The 20,312-nt window shown below is 39.7% G+C and overlaps 1 protein-coding gene across 4 annotated transcripts in view; it reads left to right on the top strand.

Moving 5' to 3' along the window:
- tsen2 (TSEN2 tRNA splicing endonuclease subunit) overlaps window positions 1-20,312 on the top strand; it is a 44,031-nt gene that overhangs the window by 8,657 nt on the left and 15,062 nt on the right. For all 4 annotated transcript variants that reach the window (XM_069939841.1, XM_069939844.1, XM_069939840.1 and 1 more), the window contains exons 4-6: window positions 14,893-14,932; window positions 16,490-16,994; window positions 19,078-19,149. In XM_069939841.1, coding sequence (XP_069795942.1) covers window positions 14,893-14,932; window positions 16,490-16,994; window positions 19,078-19,149 — 617 coding nt within the window. The remainder of the gene's footprint in view (window positions 1-14,892; window positions 14,933-16,489; window positions 16,995-19,077; window positions 19,150-20,312) is intronic.

Here is a 20,312-nt window from a genome sequence, read left to right as displayed (position 1 = left end):
TGGTACAGGAAGTAACCCAGAGATCGCCCCCTTTGCAGTCCTTCCTTTAGCTCCCTACCTAACTCCCTACATTCATTTTTTAGGACCATTTCACTCTTCCTCTGTCGTTGGTACCAACATGTACCACGACCTCTGGCTCATTACCCTTCCCCCCCCACCCCCTTAGGATGCATCAATTCCAGATGACTTCTTTGAGCAAGTTGAATGATACAAACCTGTATCAGCGAGTATTTATGGTTTAGTTCCCCCAACTTAGTCAATAAAACAGAAGTTAGTATGAATTTTCCACTTAACATTACATATGTTGTTATTCAAATGCATGAGGTGTTTGAAATAAAACCTAGTGAAATTTATTTAAAATCTGATTGGTTCTCGTAGATTTGCATGTGATCTTTATCATCTGGTGCTCTGCATTGCCACTCATTTGACAAAGTTCGACACTGTAGACATAAGTGTTTCTGGCTTTTGCAGTCTAATGTAATAAGTCAACTATTTCAATTGATGAAGCAGGATGCACAGCCCTGTTTTTTTGAAGCTGAAGGCCTTTGTTTAACAATCAGACAAGTAACACCATCTGAGGATAACAAAGTATTGGTGGCTCATTTTTTTTCCATATTTAAGGGTGATTCCCAACCAATAAAAATCGGTTTTCTGAAGTCAAAAATAACTTAATTTTCTGAATACATTTGCACTTTTGGTACTTTAAGATGTAGAAGGAAACCAGAAGAGTTTTCTTTATTAATCAAAATATAAAAATGTATCAACAACAATCAGTACTGAATTCATTCAACCTTTCAATGCTTTAAAACTACAATTCCATGGAGTAGTCAAATATTGTAGATTCCAAACTATGTTCTGTAAATTTAAGGTTTTGGGATTTATTTAATGTTGCAAGGAAAGCATTTGATGGGGGAGAGCTGGGGATTTACTTGTACCACAATGTTGTAAGGTCAGGTTACGTTTACAATTCACAGAGTTGCATGCTATATCTTCATGACAACAAATGCACATACATCAGGATGCTCTTTATTGCCTAAAGTTTGGCATTCAATACCATCATTCCCTCAGAATCGATCAGCAAACTCCAAGCCCTCATCCTCGATGCCCCAAAGTGTAACTGGATCATGGATTTCCTCCCCTCAAGACCTCAGTGGGGATTGGTAAGAAAATATCCTCCACAAATTCCATTATTACTAGAGCACCACAGAGCTGTGCATGTAGCCCTCTATTCGTTATACTGTATGGCCCCATATGACAACAACACCATCTACAAATTTGCTAATGATACCACGGTAATGGGTTGCATAAAAGGGCTGATGAGTGAGCATACAGGAGGGAAATTGAAAACTTGGCTGAAAGATGCACCAACAACAACCTCGCACTCTAAGGAAGTGATTGTGGATTTCAGGAAAGGAAAGCCAAAGGTTTACGATTCAGTGATCATTGGGGGATCAGAGGTGGAAAGAATAAGCAAATTTAAATTCCTGGGAGTCACTATCTCGGAGGACCTTCCCTGGGCCCAAAAAAATCATCGTGAAGAATGCACTTCAGCACCTCTACTTCATAAGGAGTTTGCGGAGGTCCAGTATGACATTGAAAACCTTAGCAGGTTTCTGCAGATGTGCAGTGGAAAGTGTGCTGACTGGCTATATCACGGTCTGGTATAGCGGCACAAATTCCTCTGAACGGAAAGGTAGTGGACACAGCCCAGTGCATCACGAGCAAAATTCTTCACACCATGGAGAAAATTTGTAAGGAAGGCTGTGCCGTCGGAGAGAAGCAGCAGGAGCCATCAAGGATCCCCACCACCCAGCACACGCTCTGTTCTTGCTGCTGCCACCAGGAACAAGGTCTAGGTGCCAGAAGACTCCTCACCATCAGACTTGTAAACCACAAACCCAGAGACTCATGTTACTTTGTGCGTGTTTATTTTTTTCTGTATTATACAGTCAGTTTGTTTACATTTCTCTCTTGTATACGCATCTTTTCTTGAATAGAAATTTTGCCTGGCCTGCAGGAAAACGAATCTCACAGTTGTATGTGAAGTCATATGTACTCTGATAATAAATCTGAACTGAACCTGGACGTAATGTAAAACACGAAAGGGCAGACACTGTGGTTGAAGTAAAAGCACAAAGCTGGAGTTTCTCCAACTTCTTGGGTTTTTTTTTTAACCAGGACATAATGTCTTGTGAACACTGTACAGCAGATAGTTGGGAATGCTAATACCTAGTCTTCAGGGGAAATGAGGAGCCACTAAGAGTTCTTGCCTTTATCTAGCATGTTTGTTTTGAGGTGTTGAGATTATAATTTGTGCTGTGTAGCAGCTTGCATCCGAAATTCAATAATTTGATTTCATTGAATCCAATGGAGGTCTTATCAAAACTATTAGGTATTTACAGTGTGTTCCCATTGCAAGAAAGTAATGAGTTCAATAGAACCAATCCTCAATGTGTACAGTTGCAGGATGGATGAAAGGTATCCATTATATATTCTGGAGAAGACAATCTCAGGTTCGGTAGATAGACGTCCCTATCAATTTGATGAAACTGACCCTGAGTCTTCAGGTTAAAACAAAATAAATGCTAATTAGCTGAGAGACTGCTTACTAGTAGTAACGTTTAGCATGTAACAAAGCTTGAATTATGTATTTTGTTGTGTTTATGTCATGAGAAGTGATAAAAGATGGACTTTGTTAACTGTATTCTGTCCATTTTTGTTTCATGAAAAATAGGCTTGGTCTTGTCTGGTCTTGTAGTATTAAGATACTTTTAACTTTACTCTCCACAAGTTAAAGAAGATTGCACAAAGCAATGTATCCCGAATCATAGTATACGATATGAGAAAGGGGTATACTGTTACAATCAACTGGTTAGTCTATTGCTTACTTATATAATTGGGCAATGATGGTGCTCTCCAGTTTTGAGGAGATATAAGATCTCAAGATTCAACTTATTGTCATTGTAATAAAGCAGTGTCATATTGCATGAAATTGCTTTTGCCTGCTGTAAGGCAGACAGATTCACCATTGGCTTCTGCCTGAAGCGCCTCTTACAGTCAGAGAGCAAAAGAGAGTTCCCCCCCCACCCCCTGAGTCACTAAATGTCCGTAGATGTGCCTCTTGCACTTGCGCAGCCTCCGCAGCCACTTAGAGTCCAGTCCAAACCATTCTGCAACCCAAACTCCAGGTCTGAACCTCCAACATTGTCAGGAACCCTTCAGTGCCTTGGGTACCCCTTCGCATCCCGGTTCCAAAATCTGGTACCCCTTCAGCCAGGTCGAGCCAGTCTACAGCAGTCAGCAGCCTGGTGCGAGTTTCCTGACAGCAGTCTCCAGCAGCCCACAGCCTCTGTGGGTTCCTCGCCTCAAGTCCCCAGCAGACCGCTGAATACGTGGGTCTTTCAGCCACAGAGTCCCCTCACTGGTCTGCCACCGTGGTCACTGCTTCTCCTCAGACAGAGGGATGGTCTCCTCGCTTTCTGGTGCCCTGCACCAGTCCTCTGCTCCCCTGGAGTCTGCAACCCCTCGTGGCTGCTGCCAACCATAGGCGCAGACCCTTTGGTAGCGGGATTTTAAATGAAACTACCATCAGTTGAAAGTCTGTGCAGACCTGACGGCAGTTGACTGGGCATTTGGACCCCATGGGAGCACAGTATCTCTACTCCTCGCTCCCTGCAGCTCCACACCAGCTGCAGCGCTGTCATTACTCTGGTTCTGGCATTGCCGCCGTGTCTCACTTTTTTTCTTTGCTGTGCTTGTAGAGGCGGCCAGTAACAATGAATCTGAAGCCCCTTTTACACAGCCACCTCATTCTGGGATATTTGTGCCTTTATTACACTACGCCCCCGGTCCGGGCGAAGGGTAGGCGGCTGTGGCCCCGATCCGGGCAGGAGCAAGGGGGAGACGGCGGCCCCGGCCTCGGTCGAGTGAGGCAGGCGGAGGCCCCGATCCGGGCAGAGAGTTGGAGGCGGCAGCCCCAATCCGGGCACAGGGAGAGCTGCGGCGGCCTCGCCCCCGGTCCGGGCAGTATGGACCGACCTAGGATGGGAGGCAGACCCCTCCAGCCCGGGTAAGAAACCTGCATAGGAGAAGGCCACTCCGATATAAAACCTACGACCCAAGGACCTCGCTGCCACGTCCCAGCTTGCTTGGCCACGGCACACGAACCATGGGTGTAAAGGGTGGGGCCAGTACTGCGCGCACTGCACTCCACCTAAAAGCTCCTTTGCGCAGGCCCAAGGATAGGTCCACGTCCTCCCCCTCCACGTCCTCCCCCTCAAAAGATGCTCACAAACTCAAGCTAGCATGCTGGAACATCAGAACCATGCTAGACAAGGCTGACAGCCACCGACCTGAACGTCGGTCTGCCCTCATTGCACATGAACTCCTCAGACTTGACATCGACATAGCCGTTCTCAGTGAAGTCCGCCTGGCAGATGTAGGCAGCCTCCAAGACACTACGCCTTCTGTGTAAAAGGTACGAATATGGAACGGGGGAGATCATTTCAGTCCCGGTTTTTTTTTACCCCGCAGTAGAGGTTGTAACAGCATCGGATCGCTGTCTGTGTAAAAGGGGAGATACGGCATTCCGGGACCTGGTCAGGAAACGGATATGACATTTTGATGACACATAATGTGTGCAAACCTGTCAGCAGCAAGAAGCAGTCAGCAGCTAACAGTTACGAAGTCTGCGAATTGGGGAGTTAGAGGTCCAGGAGCTTCTTGCCCTCCGACCAGAGGACGAAATGAGACTGGCACAGCACCTTGGGGACTGTGGCTTTGTTGGGACAAGGCGCAGGTGATAAGCAAGTTGAAAAGCCTGCGAAAAAATACCATCAGATCAACGACCATAATGGTAGGAGAGGGAGAGGGCATTTGGACTGCCAATATTTCGATCTGTGCTATTCCATCTGGGGCACGTCACTCAGCACACCTGGTTGCTCTTCTGAGCCACATGGAAGATCCAGCTTCCCCCAAGACCGTTCCAACTGCATCTCCCTCCTCCAGCAACAGTCCTGATGCCGGAGTCCCTAGTAGAATGGGCATAGAGGCCAGCAATAAAAACGGTGAAACGTTTTTTCCATGTTTTTATGAGTGTGCTTTCCCATAAAGAGCCATCTCGGTAATGTCGTTTGTGTTCTATTGTTCTCTTGGATGCCTGCAGCAGCAGAAGAGGTAGAAACCAAAGCCCAGGTGGTCACAAAGGAAATGCAAGACTGGTTACTGGCTATGGACCTCGAGGATGTGGAGAAGGAGCGACTTCAATTGGAAATGCAGAGGGTCCATGAAGAGCAGCTGAGGAGAGAGGTACAAGAGGTGGAGGTGGCAGCACAGGAGGCCGATAGATGTGAGCGAGCAGATGAATGGGTTCAGCAACATGTTTAAGGACATCACCACAACACCTTGCTCCTGCTCAACTGCACCAAAATCCCGCACAATACTGTGCTCCTGAGGCAGCATTATTCACCGCCACCACAGCAGAATGACAGCATCCACCACACGGGCAAGACATACGAGTCATTTCAACCACCACCTTCCTCCAGCTGCTGGAGTGATTTAACAGTTATCCACACTGTGGTGCCTTACTACTTCTGCACATGGTCATTGGTGTTTTGTTTGTTTGCACAGTTGTAAATAGTGATACACCATTGAATTCACCCATTTTATTGTGGTTTCATGTTTCCAGTACACTACAATTCTCTGACATGTGCAATATACATTTACTAAAAGTTGTTATCTGTTTATCTAAATTGCTCACAGAATTAGCATAATTGCTTCATGGATAGTCTGGTGACTGCTTGTGCACCCTGATAAGCAACTCGATCAGGCTCAGGGAGATCAGGTACTCAGTGTTCCACTTTGGCAAGACATGCTCGTTGTTGATTGCTTGTATGTGTAGAACACAACAGGCAAAAACAACTTCTGATACCAAGTGGTTCAAATATCAAGTCGCTTAGCCAGGCACCTCCAGCGACCTTTGAAATGTCTGAAAGCATTTTCTATCAGCATCCTTGCAGAACTCAAGTGGTAGTTAAGGTTTTGTTGACGTTGCTCGAGTGCGTGGTGATTAGTTTTTATTTATTTATTTTTTTATTTTTCACACCATAAACCACATTGACCAAGATACACACATTTTCCTTTTCAAATATATACAGTGTCATTTTCTCCCCCCCTCCCTCCTCCCATCCCACCCTCCCTACCTCCCCCCCCATTCATTTAAAGTACAAAATCTAAGATACATTAAACCAGTCAAACAATGTTGTCACTCAATAAAAATAAACAAGAAATTCCACTGAGTCAATTCTTTTCATTTCCTTCTCCTTTCGTTAATTTAGGTGGTAAATGTCCCCGGTAGGTTTTCTCTATTGTGTTTCATGTATGGCTCCCATATTTGTTCAAATATTTCAATATTATTTCTTAAACCATATGTTATTTTTTCTAATGGAATACATTTATTCATTTCTATATTCCATTGTTGTATTCTCAAATTATCTTCCAATTTCCAGGTTGACATAATACATTTTTTTGCTACGGCTAGAGCTATCTTAACAAATCTTTTTTGTGCACCATCCAAATCAAGTCCAAATTCTTTGTTATTTTATGTAACTTAGGAGGAAGATCTCTGGGTTTTTTGGTATATTGGTTTCTGTAATTTTATTTAATATCTGGTTTAGATCTTCCCAAAATTTTTCTACTTTCTCACACGTCCAGATTGCATGAATTGTTGTTCCCATTTCTTTTTTACAACAAAAACATCTGTCAGATACTGTTGGGTCCCATTTATTTAACTTTTGAGGTGCAATGTATAGCCTGTGTATCCAGTTATATTATATCATACGTAACCTCGTATTTATTGTATTTCTCATCGTTCCAGAGCATAACTTCTCCCATGTTTCCTTTTTTATCTTTATATTTAAATCTTGTTCCCATTTTTGTTTAGTTTCACCATTTGTTTCCTCATTCTCCTTTTCTTGCAGTTTAATATACATATTTGTTATAAATCTTTTGAATATCATTGTATCTGTAATCACATATTCAAAGTTACTTCCCTCTGGTAACCTCAGACTGCTTCCCAATTTGTCCTTCAAGTAGGATCTCAATTGGTAATATGCCAACACTGTATCTTGAGTTATATTATATTTATCCTTCATTTGTTCAAAGGATAATAATCTATTTCCTGAAAAACAATTTTCTATTCTTTTGATCCCTTTTTTCTCCTATTCTCTAAAGGAAAGGTTATCTATTGTAAAAGGGAGTAACTGATTTTGCGTCATTATTAGTTTTGGTCATTGGTAATTTGTTTTATTCCTTTCTACATGAATCTTCTTCCAAATATTGAGCAGATGATGTAATACTGGAGAACTCCTACGTTGTACCAATTTTTCATCCCATTTATATAATATATGTTCAGGTATCTTTTCCCCTATTTTATCTAGTTCTAATCTAGTCCAATCTGGCTTTTCCCTTGTTTGGTAAAAATCTGATAGGTATCTTAATTGTGCGTCTCTATAATAATTTTTAAAGTTTGGCAGTTGTAAGCATCCTTGTTTATACCATTCTGTTAATTTATCTAGTGCTATCCTCGGTTTCCCCCCCCTTTCCATAAAAATTTCCTTATTATTTTCTTTAACTCCTTGAAGAATTTCTCTGTCAAGTGTATTGGCAATGCCTGAAATAGGTATAATATCCTTGGGAAAATGTTCATTTTAATACAGTTTATCCTTCCTATTAGTGCTAATGGTAAATCTTTCCAATGCTCTAAATCGCCCTGTAATTTTTTCATTAGTGGATAATAATTGAGTTTATATAGATGGCCGAGATTTTTATTTATTTGTATACCTAGGTATCTTATTGCTTGCATTTGCCATCTGAATGGTGATTCCTTCTTAAATTTTGAGAAATCTGCATTATTCATTGGCATTGCTTCACTTTTATTTACGTTAATCTTGTAACCCGACACTTCTCCATATTCCTTCAATTTCTTATATAATTCTTTTATTGATAGTTCTGGTTCTGTTAAGTATACTATAACATCATCCGCAAATAAACTGATTTTATATTCCTTGTCTTTTATTTTTATCTCTTTTATATTATTTTCTGTTCTTATCAATTCTGCTAGTGGTTCTATAGCTAACGCAAACAATAAGGGTGATAGTGGGCATCCCTGCCTTGTTGATCTGCTTAAGTTAAATTGCTTTGATATATATCCATTTACTGTCACTTTCGCCAATGGCGATTAATGCTTTAATCCAATTAATATACTTCTCTGGTAAACTGAATGTTTACAATACTTTGAATAAATAATTCCATTCTACTCTGTCAAAGGCCTTCTCTGCGTCTAAAGCAACTGCTACTGTTGGCACTTTACTCCCTTCTACTGCATGAATTAAGTTAATAAATTTACAAATATTGTCTGTTGTGCGTCTTTTTTTAATAAATCCAGTTTGGTCTAGATTTACCATTTTAGGTACATAATCTGCTAATCTGTTTGCTAATAGTTTAGCTATTATCTTATAATCTGTGTTAAGTAATGATATTGGCCTGTATGACGCTGGTGCGAGTGGATCTTTTCCTTGCTTTGGTATTACTGCAATTATTGCTGTTTTTTACATGAATCTGGTGAGCTTTGTGTTTTGTCAATCTGGTTGATTACTTCCAGGAGGGGAGGAATTAATAAATCTTTAAATGTTTTATAGAATTCTATTGGGAATCCATCCTCTCGTGGTGTTTTATTATTTGGTAGTTTTTTTTTATTATCTCTTGTATTTCTACTATTTCAAATGGTTCTGTTAATTTATTTTGTTCCTCTATTTGTAATTTTGGTAGTTCAATTTTAGTTAAAAATTCATCTATTTTGCCTTCTTTCCCTTCGTTTTCAATTTGGTATAATTGTTCATAGAATTCTCTAAAGTTTTCATTGATCTCCGTTGGATTATATGTGATTTGTTTGTCTTTTTTCCTTGATGCCAATACCATTTTCTTAGCTTGTTCTGTCTTAAGCTGCCATGCTAGAATTTTGTGCGTTTTTTCCCCTAGTTCATAATATTTCTGTTTTGTCTTCATTATGTTCTTCTCCACCTTATATGTTTGTAGTGTTTCATATTTTATTTTTTTATCTGCCAATTCTCTTCTTTTAGATGTATCTTCCTTCATTGCTAATTCTTTTTCTATATTTACTATTTCCCTTTCCAACTGCTCTGTTTCCTGATTATAGTCCTTCTTCATCTTGGTTACATAACATTATTTGCCCTCTAATGAACGCTTTCATTGCATCCCATAGTATAAACTTATCTTTCACTGATTCCGTATTTATTTCAAAGTACATTTTAATTTGTCTTTCAATTAATTCTCTAAAATCCTGCCTTTTAAGTAGCATGGAGTTTAATCTCCATCTATACATTCTTGGAGGGATGTCCTCTATCTCTATTGTCAATATCAAGGGTGAATGGTCCGATAATATTCTAGCTTTATATTCTGTTTTTCTTACTCTATCTTGCATACGACCTGATAACAGAAATAGGTCTATTCTTGAGTATGTTTTATGTCTACCCGAATAATATGAATATTCCTTTTCCTTTGGGTGTTGTTTCCTCCATATATCCAAAGTTGCATTTCTTGCACCGATTTAATTATAAATTTGGTTACTTTGTTCTTTCTGTTAATTTTTTTCACAGTTTTATCCATATTTGAATCCAAATTAAGGTTGAAATCCCCTTCTATTAATATGTTCCCTTGCGTATCTGCTGTCTTCAAAAAAATATCTTGCATAAACTTTTGATCTTCTTTGTTAGGTGAATATACATTGAGTAATTTCCAAAACTCCGAATATATCTGACATTTTATCATTACATATCTCCCTGCTGGATCTATTATTTGCTCTTCTATTTTAATTGGTACATTTTTACTGATTAATATAGCTACTCCTCTTGCTTTTGAATTATACGACGCTGCTGTTACATGTCCTACCCAATCTCTCTTTAATTTCTTGTGCTCCAATTCAGTTAAATGTGTTTCTTGCACTAATGCTATATCAATTTTTTTTTCAGTAAATTTAGCAGTTTCTTCCTTTTGATTTGGTTATGTATTCCGTTAATATTTAAACTCATATAGTTCAACGTAGCCATTTCATACTTTGTTTATCTTCCCTTTCCGTTTCTCCATCATCACCTTTCCTTCTTATCCATTTCTGCTTTCTTGTTTTGAACACTTTATAAGACAACATTTCTAAAACATCAAACATTTTCCTTATTCTCCTATTTAAAACTTCTTTAACCCCATTCTCCCCTCCCCCTCCTGAGTTGCCCTTTATCCCTTGTTGGACAACCACATCTCCCCTCTCCATTTGGATTTGCGAATTCACTCGCAAACGTCAACTGATTTTGCAGTGACCGTAACTCCTCCCCACCCAGCCACCCCCCGGAAAAGATTTCAATTTTCATATATAACAAAGGTCACTCTTTTAATTCCCTCCTTATTCTCTCTATTCCCTTTCATTCCCTTATTCTTTGGCTTGGCTTCGCGGACGAAGATTTATGGAGGGGGTAAAAAGTCCACGTCAGCTGCAGGCTCGTTTGTGGCTGACAAGTCCGATGCGGGACAGGCAGACACGGTTGCAGCGGTTGCAGGGGAAAATTGGTTGGTTGGGGTTGGGTGTTGGGTTTTTCCTCCTTTGCCTTTTGTCAGTGAGGTGGGCTCTGCGGTCTTCTTCAAAGGAGGTTGCTGCCCGCCAAACTGTGAGGCGCCAAGATGCACGGTTTGAGGCGTTATCAGCCCACTGGCGGTGGTCAATGTGGCAGGCACCAAGAGAAATCTCATTCCCTTATTAATTCTTATCTATACTCTATATATTTTCCTCTAAATACGGATACATTCATGTATACACATATATACATACACATCTATATATATATATACCCATATACACACATACATATAGTTCATGGTCATTTTTACTCTCATTACATTTCTTCATCTCTCTGCTTGTTTTGTAATTGTTCTGTAAATTTTCGTGCGTCCTCTGGATCCGAGAATAGTCTGTTTTGTTGCCCTGGAATAACTATTTTAAGTACCGCTGGGTACTTTAACATAAATTTATATCCTTTTTTCCATAAGATCATTTTTGCTGTATTGAACTCCTTCCTCTTCTTCAGGAGTTCAAAACTTATGTCTGAATAGAAAAAAATTTTTTGACCTTTGTATTCCAGTGGCTTTTTGTCTTCTCTTATTTTCTTCATTGCTTTCATTGCTTTCTCCAATATATTTTCTCTTGTTTTATATCTTAAGAATTTTACTAAAATGGATCTTGGTTTTTGCTGCGGTTGTGGTTTCGGGGCTAATGTTCTATGTGCCCTCTCTATTTCCATTTCTTCCTGTAATTCTAGGACCCTGGGGATCCAATCTTTTATAAATTCTCTCATATTCTTGCCTTCTTCATCTTCCTTAAAGCCCACTATCTTTATATTATTTCTTCTATTATAGTTTTCCATTATATCTATCTTCTGAGCTAACAGCTCATGCGCCTCTTTAACTTTTTTATTAGATTCTTCTAATTTCTCTTTTGTCCTCTACTTCCATTTCTACCATTATTTCTCGTTCTTCCACATTATCCACTCTTTTTCCTATCTCTGATATGACCATTTCTATTTTATTCATTTCTTCTTCTGCACTCTTAATTCTTCTTTTATCTCATTAAATCCTTGTAATTACTAAAATTAATATATGATTCCATATATATGATTCCATATATTCTTTAAAAAAAGATGTATCCATTGTCTTGCCTTTCTCTTCTTCTTCCATTTCTTTCTGTTCTTCTTCTTCTTCCTCTGGGTTGACCATCTGTTGTTTCCTTGTTTTCTTTTTACCCTCTTCTTTCTTGTTGTCGTTATTTTCTCTATTCTGCACCTGTTGCTGTGTTGCAGGTGTCTCTCTCAGCTGTGGAGATCGACTCTGCAGCTGTTCCCCCCTCCCGTCAGTGTGTTTTTTTTCATGCGCATCGCGCATGCGCGACTCCTCACGCATGCGCGGTTGCGCACTTTTACTCGGCTCCTCGAGCCATTTTTGTAGTCCCGAGCTCGGGACTTCCACTGACCTGAGGGAGCGGGCTTCTCTCTCCGCGGCGGGCCTCCTCGGACAGGTAAGGCCTTCACCTTCTTCTTCTGACTTTCTTTCTTCTTCTCTTCTTCCCGTTGTTTTCGACTTTTCTCTCTTGGCTGCCATTTTCTTCTCACCTTTATTTTTACTTTGTTTTAATTTTTACTCTTGTACCTTTGTGTTTTGTGCGTTTTTTTTTACTTTTCTGGAGAGGGCTGGAATTCCCTGACCGGCCACTACTCCATCACATGACTTCTCCCTGCGTGGTGATTAGTGAACCTCTTCATCAATCACTTCCTGAGGGGGTCAGCTGGGTCTCCGATGAGATGTATGGGGATTTCCACTCCGTTAACAGTTTTGGATTTCTGTGGGCAGAGCACTGTAGATGTATAAGTACTTTATGAGATCTCTGAGATAACAATCAGTTCACTAATGTTTTCTAGTGGCTGTTTTACAATTGTTACAGAGTTCTGTGTTGTGTATTGGTCTATGTGTTGTGTGATTTTGTGCTCGAAAGTGACAGTTTGCCTTAGAGAGCCAAGGTGAAGGTAGACTGCTGAGAGAGTGGGAGACGGACTGGGCATGTGCAGAAAATGATCTAAAAATGTCTGGACTTGGATGATAAACCACCACTGGGTGGTGTTATGGAGTGGAAGGAGGCCCAAGCAGAGTCATTGTCTGGGAGGCAGTTTAGAATGTTGGGCATTTTAAAAGGGATGAACATTCCATAGGTAGCCAGAAGGATCCAGACCAAGCCAGTGGTTCCTCTCTCTGCAGCAACACAAGAAGACAACTTTGAATTTTGTCTCTCTCTCTTTCTCTCTCAAAGATCTTTTGGCTTCAGTTTGCCAAACAAACTGAATTTTGTTTATGATCTTTGCTTCGGTTGAGATCGAAGTTTTGTGTTGGTTTTGTGTCTTAGATTTTCTGTGGGCTGGTTGGAAATATAACTTAGTCTTTAATTCCATATGTTATATTTAGGCTGGGGAAATTATTAGTTTTACACTGTTACAGAAATTTGCATAGTAACCAGTGGACATTGTTATTAAAGGGGGGATTTTGAATTAAAGGTTGAAGGTGAATTTTTATTAATAAAGTAATTGTTCATCTTTACCCCTGTGTGATGTGCCGCCTTTGTGGTTGCTGGTTTGATCTTGTAACACAATAAAAAGATTCAACCTGACCCTTGGACTTGTCATAAGTTTCTGAAGTAGACTCAGTCAGTCACTCCTTCAGTTCAAACATTTATATATTTGACTGTGGTTGTATCCTACACAATTGATTGATTAACACATACATTACTATACAGTATAAACTTACTTCACATAGGAAGGTACCCGCCTTGATCTTCAGCTTTTCTGTAGATGGGCAAGTTGGTTAAAACTTGAGCATCATGCGTGTGACCAGGCCAACCCATGTACACATCTGTGAATCTGGAACAACAAAAAGTCTGTGTATAGATTGACATCTGAAACATTGATAAAGACAAATAATTGTAACTCCAGCTGTGATCCTTACCAGCAGTTATGGTCAATAACAGCTTGAAGAACAATGGAGTGCCATCCTTTCCGATTGTATTGGGCTGGTACGTCATCATGGGGGTGGGGGGTGATGACGGGAATATGTGTACCATCGATGGCACTAGCACACATTGGATACCCCTGTTCTGAAAATTCCTCCATTGTCTCATTAAGTTGTGCACCACTCGGCAGGTCAACAAAACGTTTACAAAGGGTCTTCTTCAACGCTTCAGCAACTTGGTGACACCAACACCAAAAATACAATTGATGGATCAATATTCACATGAGGGTAGCACACCACCACAAAGCCACAGCTAGTCTAAGCTTAGGTCCCAGAGGCTGTCGCCAGTTTGTTGACTTGCGCCTCAGGTGAGGCTAAATGAGTTCCAGTACAAAGTCAAAAGTACAGAAATTTCTCCGCCACTCGTCTTCATCAAAATTGTTGAGGACATTAGATCAGAGCACGGGCCCATGTGGCCTCTCTCTCTCTGCTCTATATCATTCTATCTGAGGTCCAACGCGAATTGACTCACAAGAACAACGGCATCTAAGGTCTACATGCCTTTCTGCCTCAAACAGCTCCCTACTTCCCTTCAATTTCTCCTCCAATGTATTTCTGATCACATGAGCACATTGCTTACAGAAATTATGGTTCCATCTGCGCATCATAAAGTTGTGTACGATGTGCAGAAAATTTGTTGCGTTTGAAGAGTGGGATAAATGTTCACAGCTAGCAAAAGCACTCAAGTTCAACTGCCATTTTTGCATCGAAAGCAATGTCTGACGCATATGTTATACATCACACTAGACGCTGGTGCTCTTGTGTTGGACATCCCGCCTCTTTTGCTCCCAGAGTGCCAGTTTGTTGTGTAAAATGACATACTGACCTGGCATTATTGCCAGCTTTGTTTGGTTCCGTGTAAATTACCAAAGCGGGCTTAATGCGGGGTCTTCTTTACAGAATGTCTGGACTTGGACGATAAACCACCACTGGGTGGTGCTATGGAGTGGAAGGAGGCCCAAGCAGATTCTGTGGGTTTTTTTTTAAAAAAAGAAGCCCTTGAGAGTGTTTTCTGTCAACTCATCTGTGAAGTTTTAACAGTAATTTTAGTTGTGATTTCTTGCCCTGTGCACACTGATGAGGAGGAAGACCTCATGCCTTATCCATGCGAGTTTTTTTAAAAGAAAATTATGGGAACTTTAGTCAAATAGTAAAGTATAAAAATACATTTTGTTTTTGGTTGTATTCTTGAAATATATTCATTTTCTCTTTTTTCTGTAGATTACAATTCTCTGCACCTGCCTATAATTTCATTAACAAAGTAAGTTCAATTGTCATGGAGTAAAACATGAAAATCTGCAGACGCCATGAATGAAGTAAAAACAAGGCTGGAGAAACTCAGCAGGTCAAACAGCGTACTTTAGATAGCAAAGATAACCAACATTTCGGACCTGAGCTCAAGGCATGAGCAAAACTTATGCAGTTGCCTGAATAAAATGGTGGGGGGCAGGAGCGCAGGCTCACAGGCAGGGGGTAATAGGTGGATAAGGGAGGGGTGGCTCTGTGGATGGAGAGGGAAGAGGGTGGAGAGCTGGAGGAAAGGAGACTGAGGGACAGGGAAGAGGGGCAGGACAGGGAGTGGTCTCAGAAACCGGAGAAGTCAATATTAATGCCATCGGGTTGGAAAGTACCCAGAAAAAAAAATATTAAGATAGGTGTTGTTCCTCCAATTTACAGATAGCCTTGGTTTGGCAGAGTAGCAGTTTTGCAAAATAATTCATTGATCATACTATCTAAAATATTTCTTGGTTTCTATTTTTTTTTAATTAAAATAATTTTATTTGTCTAGAAAGTTACTTTGTGTTAGAATGTTTTAATCTGATAAAATCCTATCTTTCATGAGGTACTGGACAAGTTTTACCACTGCTGATTGATAACAGATGTTGTCTTTTATGTCTTTTGTACCCCTGGAACTATGTAGGCCAACTCCTCTCAGTTTCTCCATAGTTTTCTTCCTATTGGTGTACCTGTTTGGGTTAAAGCTATGGTTGAGTTGATTCATTTAAAGACCAGATAACTGCTATTCAAGAAATTGGGGAGAAGAGGGAGGGGGGGGGGCTGGGAGAAAATGACACTGTATATATTTGAAAAGGAAAATGTATGTATCTTGATCAATGTGGTTTGTAGCGTGAAAAATAAAAAAAAATTTAAAAAAAAGAAATTGGGGAGAAGAACATGGGAGGGAGGGCTTTAAATTGGGAAATTTCTAGTATCTGTTAAGGACTTGGCGAAATGACATTTCTAACATCATAGCAGATTATGCAGAGTCGGTATGTTTTTACGTAAGAGAAGTGGTGTTTGTCTTGAGTTTACCGTGGATTTGATCTGAAGTATAGTAAACAGAAAGAGTGGGTGCAGCAAATCTGGATTTTCTGAAGGTGCTATGAGTTACCATACCGAAGACTTGCATAAAATAGAAGCTGAGAGTAAAAGATAAATCGCTACCATGCTTCAATAATTAGTCAAAGAGTTTAGAAATAAGATTTTTTTCAAACAGGTTGCCACAGGGATCAGTAATGGACCCTCAGCTATTTATAATCTAGAGCAGTGACTGGAAAAAAAAATACATCCACGTTTTTTGATGCTTTTGTTGTTTAGGTGTTCTTTGCAATGAGTAAAATTAATTAATCTATACTCGTTGCTCAGTAATATGCTGAATCAACCACTTTCCGGAAGCTTACCACACAAATCAATGAATTAACTTCTTTCAGCGGAAAAAGAAGTTTCTTTTGTTTAGAGGATAGGGGTTTAGTTGTACCTTTTTGAAAGTCTTATGAAGCATACCAGTAAAGCCTCTTATATTTCTCACTGTCTGTAGGTTTCAGCATCGTGTAAATTGGGCCAGAAGCCTCCTGCAAGCACAAGGCCAAGAGGACAGTTACATTGAAAAAATGCTTCAAAATTACACACAAACAATTGATTTGCCCTCTGATGACAAAAGCAATAAATTTAGTGATGGTTCACAGGAAATAAACAGGAACGCTAAGGTCCCTACAACTGAAACTGACTGTGTTCAAAATCCAGGAGAAACCCAAAATGGAAAAATAAGCCTTCAAAATAAGCAACATTGTTCAGATGGTGACACGCCTGATGATCTTTTAGCAAAAGGTGGATACTGTGAAACTGAAGAGGAAGATTTGGTAAATGTACATTGTCCCAGACATAATGATTTCATTATACACTGTGGCTGCCGATATAAAGATATTTTGAAAGAGGCTCAACAGCATAATTCAATTCAAGATAACAAGCTTTCTACAGAGCACGAATATCTACTAGTGGTAGAAAACATTCAGCCAGGTGATGATCAGGCATTGAATAGTGAGGTAAGCACCATGATTAAAGACTGCATTAGAATGTTGGTAACTCTCTTAAACCCAAATCCAAATGCTGTAGTTCTGTTCTACCTAGCTGTAGAAGAGCAGTGGGGGTGGGGGCTGCCACAAAAGCCACATTCAAAAGGCTCTTGGATAGGATCATGGATGCAAGAAAAAATAGAGAGTTATGGGTGTGAGGCAGGGGAACAAATTAGATTGTTGTGGAGTAGATTTACATCGGCTGGCACAACATTGTGAGCTGAAGAGCCTAAACTGTGCTGTAATGTTCTAATTTGAACAAACTGCTGAGTGGAAAACTATTGTGAACGTGGCACTAATTCACAGTCTCCAAATTCAGTCGATCTTTTGGTTTGTTATTGTTCTTTTGCTTGTAAATTTTTAAAAAATAGTTATTGTAATTATTTTCCTCTAGTAATTAAATGCTTCCTCAAAACATTTGCTTGCTTTTGAAATTAGTTGCAGTCCACAAGTGTCTGACCACTGCAGTGCTCAGAAATACCCTTACACTTGAGCCATCCAATTAGTACTATACAATCTGTTCATCCCGCCCTTCACAATGGCAGCAAATCTTTGTTGGTTTCTGTATTCTAACTACTGCAAACATTGTCCACTGAGACTTCCAATAATAGTTTTACTAAACAAAATTAGAATCTATTGAAATCCGTAGAATATTCTGAACACCCTTTGAGCTCAACATCTTCCATATCATGAGGTTCGTTCAATACTTCGTTAATGTTGCAACCTGTAAAAAGTTTTTAAACATAAGGACAAGAGCAGGATATTTGGGTTCTGTTCTGTCATTTGTTGAAGTTGTAGGTGATATTCATTTACCCATCTTCCCTTGATGCTTTTGCCAATCAGGCTCAGCTTTTTAGGGGGGGAGGTGAAATCTAGAATACTTGTGAGGTGGGAGGGGGGCTTCCTAGGTTGTGACCCTGAAATAGCAAGTTCTGATTTTAAGATTAAGCTTGCTTGTTCCGGGTTCCCCCACCAGAGGAGAGAATCTTTCTACAAAAGCTTTTATTTATTTTGAATACCTCTGTTGGATGACCAAACAACCTTGTGAATTCAAAAGGCTGTACAACCTTTAATTTAAAGTCTATTTTTTTGCAATTAACATCTTTTTGCTCAGGCTCCAAAACTGCACCTCGTATGGTAAAAGGGAACAAACCTGAAATACTTCACCACATTTAAATTCTAATCTTGAAATAAAATCTTTATTTTTCCCTCCCTTTGTATTTGGTACTAAACCAATAATTTTAATTGATTTATGCAAAGAGGCTGTTTGGTTATTTTGATTGGCCCCAGTTCTAAGTTGTTCATTGTATTTTATTTTAAATCCTTTTTCCCTTTTCCTGTGTGGATGTACATGATGAAACACTTTAAGTCAGGTTCTTAAGCGCTATTTACCCACCATCCTGTGTCCCTTGATAATCTTGTCAATCAAAAGTCTTATCAGGCCCCAGATCTTGGGAGAAGTGAAATCCAGATGTCCATTGTGTGGAATAGGACCCTAAAAGATTCAGCTCTCATTGCTCTGCATTCCCCCATGAGTGGGCTTCATTTGGTCCACTCACTTGGGCCATCCCCTGTGGGCTGCCTGCTCCAATTAACTGCATTGTACCTGACCTAACTGCATCTGCAAGCTCTTTATGTTTCTTCACTCTAATCTCTTCTTTATTGTATTTTAACTAACAAGGTACATTGTAGGTGCCTGATGCATTTCATTGAATAGTGGTAAAATCACTATTATCCAGTCTAATTATGGGAGCTGAAGAGTCACTTCATGTTTATTTGACAAAATTGGGAAAATCTGGTTTTGTAAGTCATGTTAATTGCAATGTCAAAATATTTGGCTTGGGACTAAATGTGAGTGCAGTTTAATACCTGTAACTCAAACCATTTTTCAAGTGTGAGTAGATATTAGGGTACATTGAAATTTCTATAGCAAAGTTGAAATGCCCTTGGAACATTATCACATCCACTTAGAGCATTTACGACTAAAAGCTATGTGGGTTCAAAAGTGAATTTGGCTAAACAAGCACATGATATTTTGTTTTCTTGTTTTGAGTTGACAGAGAGGATAGTCTGCAAGAGGAATCCCTTCAAGGTTTTTGAGTATCTTCAGCTCAGTTTGGAAGAGGTATGATGATTAACTCTTACTTAATGGCAATGGTCTAGTGATTATTAGTCACTTGAAATGATAAATATGTCTGTTTAATTCTCAATATTATGAAGTGATCAAACATAATACAGTAAAAACCCTTGGTATCTGGCACCTATGGGGATTGGTAGATGCTGGATAAGTGTATTTTCCAATTGCTTGAGACTTACTTTTACAATGCCTAACTAATACACCTGCATTGCATTAAGAATAAACAGTTTAGAGGAGTCACGTGATGGAGTAGTGGCCGGTCGGGGAACTCCAGCCCTCTCCGGAAAAGTAAAAATAAGACAGTGAAAAAACAAAGGCACAAACACAAAAACCAAAATAAAGTGAAAGTAAAGGTGTGGAGAAAATGGCAGCGAAAAAAGAAAAGCCAAAAGCAACGGGAAGAAGAGAAGAAGAAAAGACGTCGGAAGAAGAAGGTGAAGGCCTTACCTGTACAAGGAGGCCCGCCGTCGAGAGAGAAGCCCGCTCCATAAGGTCAGTTGAAGTCCCCGAACTCGAGACTACAAAAATGGCTCACGGAGCCAAACAAAAGTGCGCAACCACGCATGCGCAAGGAGTCACGCATGCGCGATGCGCAAGACAAAAATAACACTGACGGGAGGGGTGACCAGCTGAGGAGTCGATCTCCACAGCTGAAATTGACAACCACAACAAAGCAGCAAGAGGAAAACATAGAAAATAACGAGAACAAGAAAGAAGAGAGTAAAAAGAAATCAAAGAAACAACAGATGACCAACCCAGAGGAAGAAGACCAGCATCAAGACACTTCTAGTAAAAATAAGAAGACCAAAAATACCCAACAAAATAAAACAAACAAACCAACAAGAAAACCAGAAGAGACAGAGGTAAAGGACACAGATCCTGGAGTGGACTCAGAAGAAGAAGAGGAAGAACACAGAGAAATGGAAGATGAAGGGAAGGGCAAGTACATGGATATATTTTTTTTTAAAGAATATATGGAATCAGTAAAAGAATGGCAGTCACAAGAATTCAGTGAAATAAAAAGAGTAAAAAGTACAGAAGAAAAAATGAATAGATTAGAGATGATCATGTCAGATATAGGAAAAAGAGTGGACAAGGTGGAAGATCGAGAAACAACCATAGAAATGGAAGTAGATGACTTAAAAAAGAAA

Source organism: Narcine bancroftii, chromosome 5, assembly GCF_036971445.1.
Source record: "Narcine bancroftii isolate sNarBan1 chromosome 5, sNarBan1.hap1, whole genome shotgun sequence".
Lineage (NCBI taxonomy): Eukaryota > Metazoa > Chordata > Chondrichthyes > Torpediniformes > Narcinidae > Narcine > Narcine bancroftii.
The sequence above is the reverse complement of the archived record's forward strand: the minus strand, read 5'-3'. Positions and strand labels throughout refer to the sequence as shown.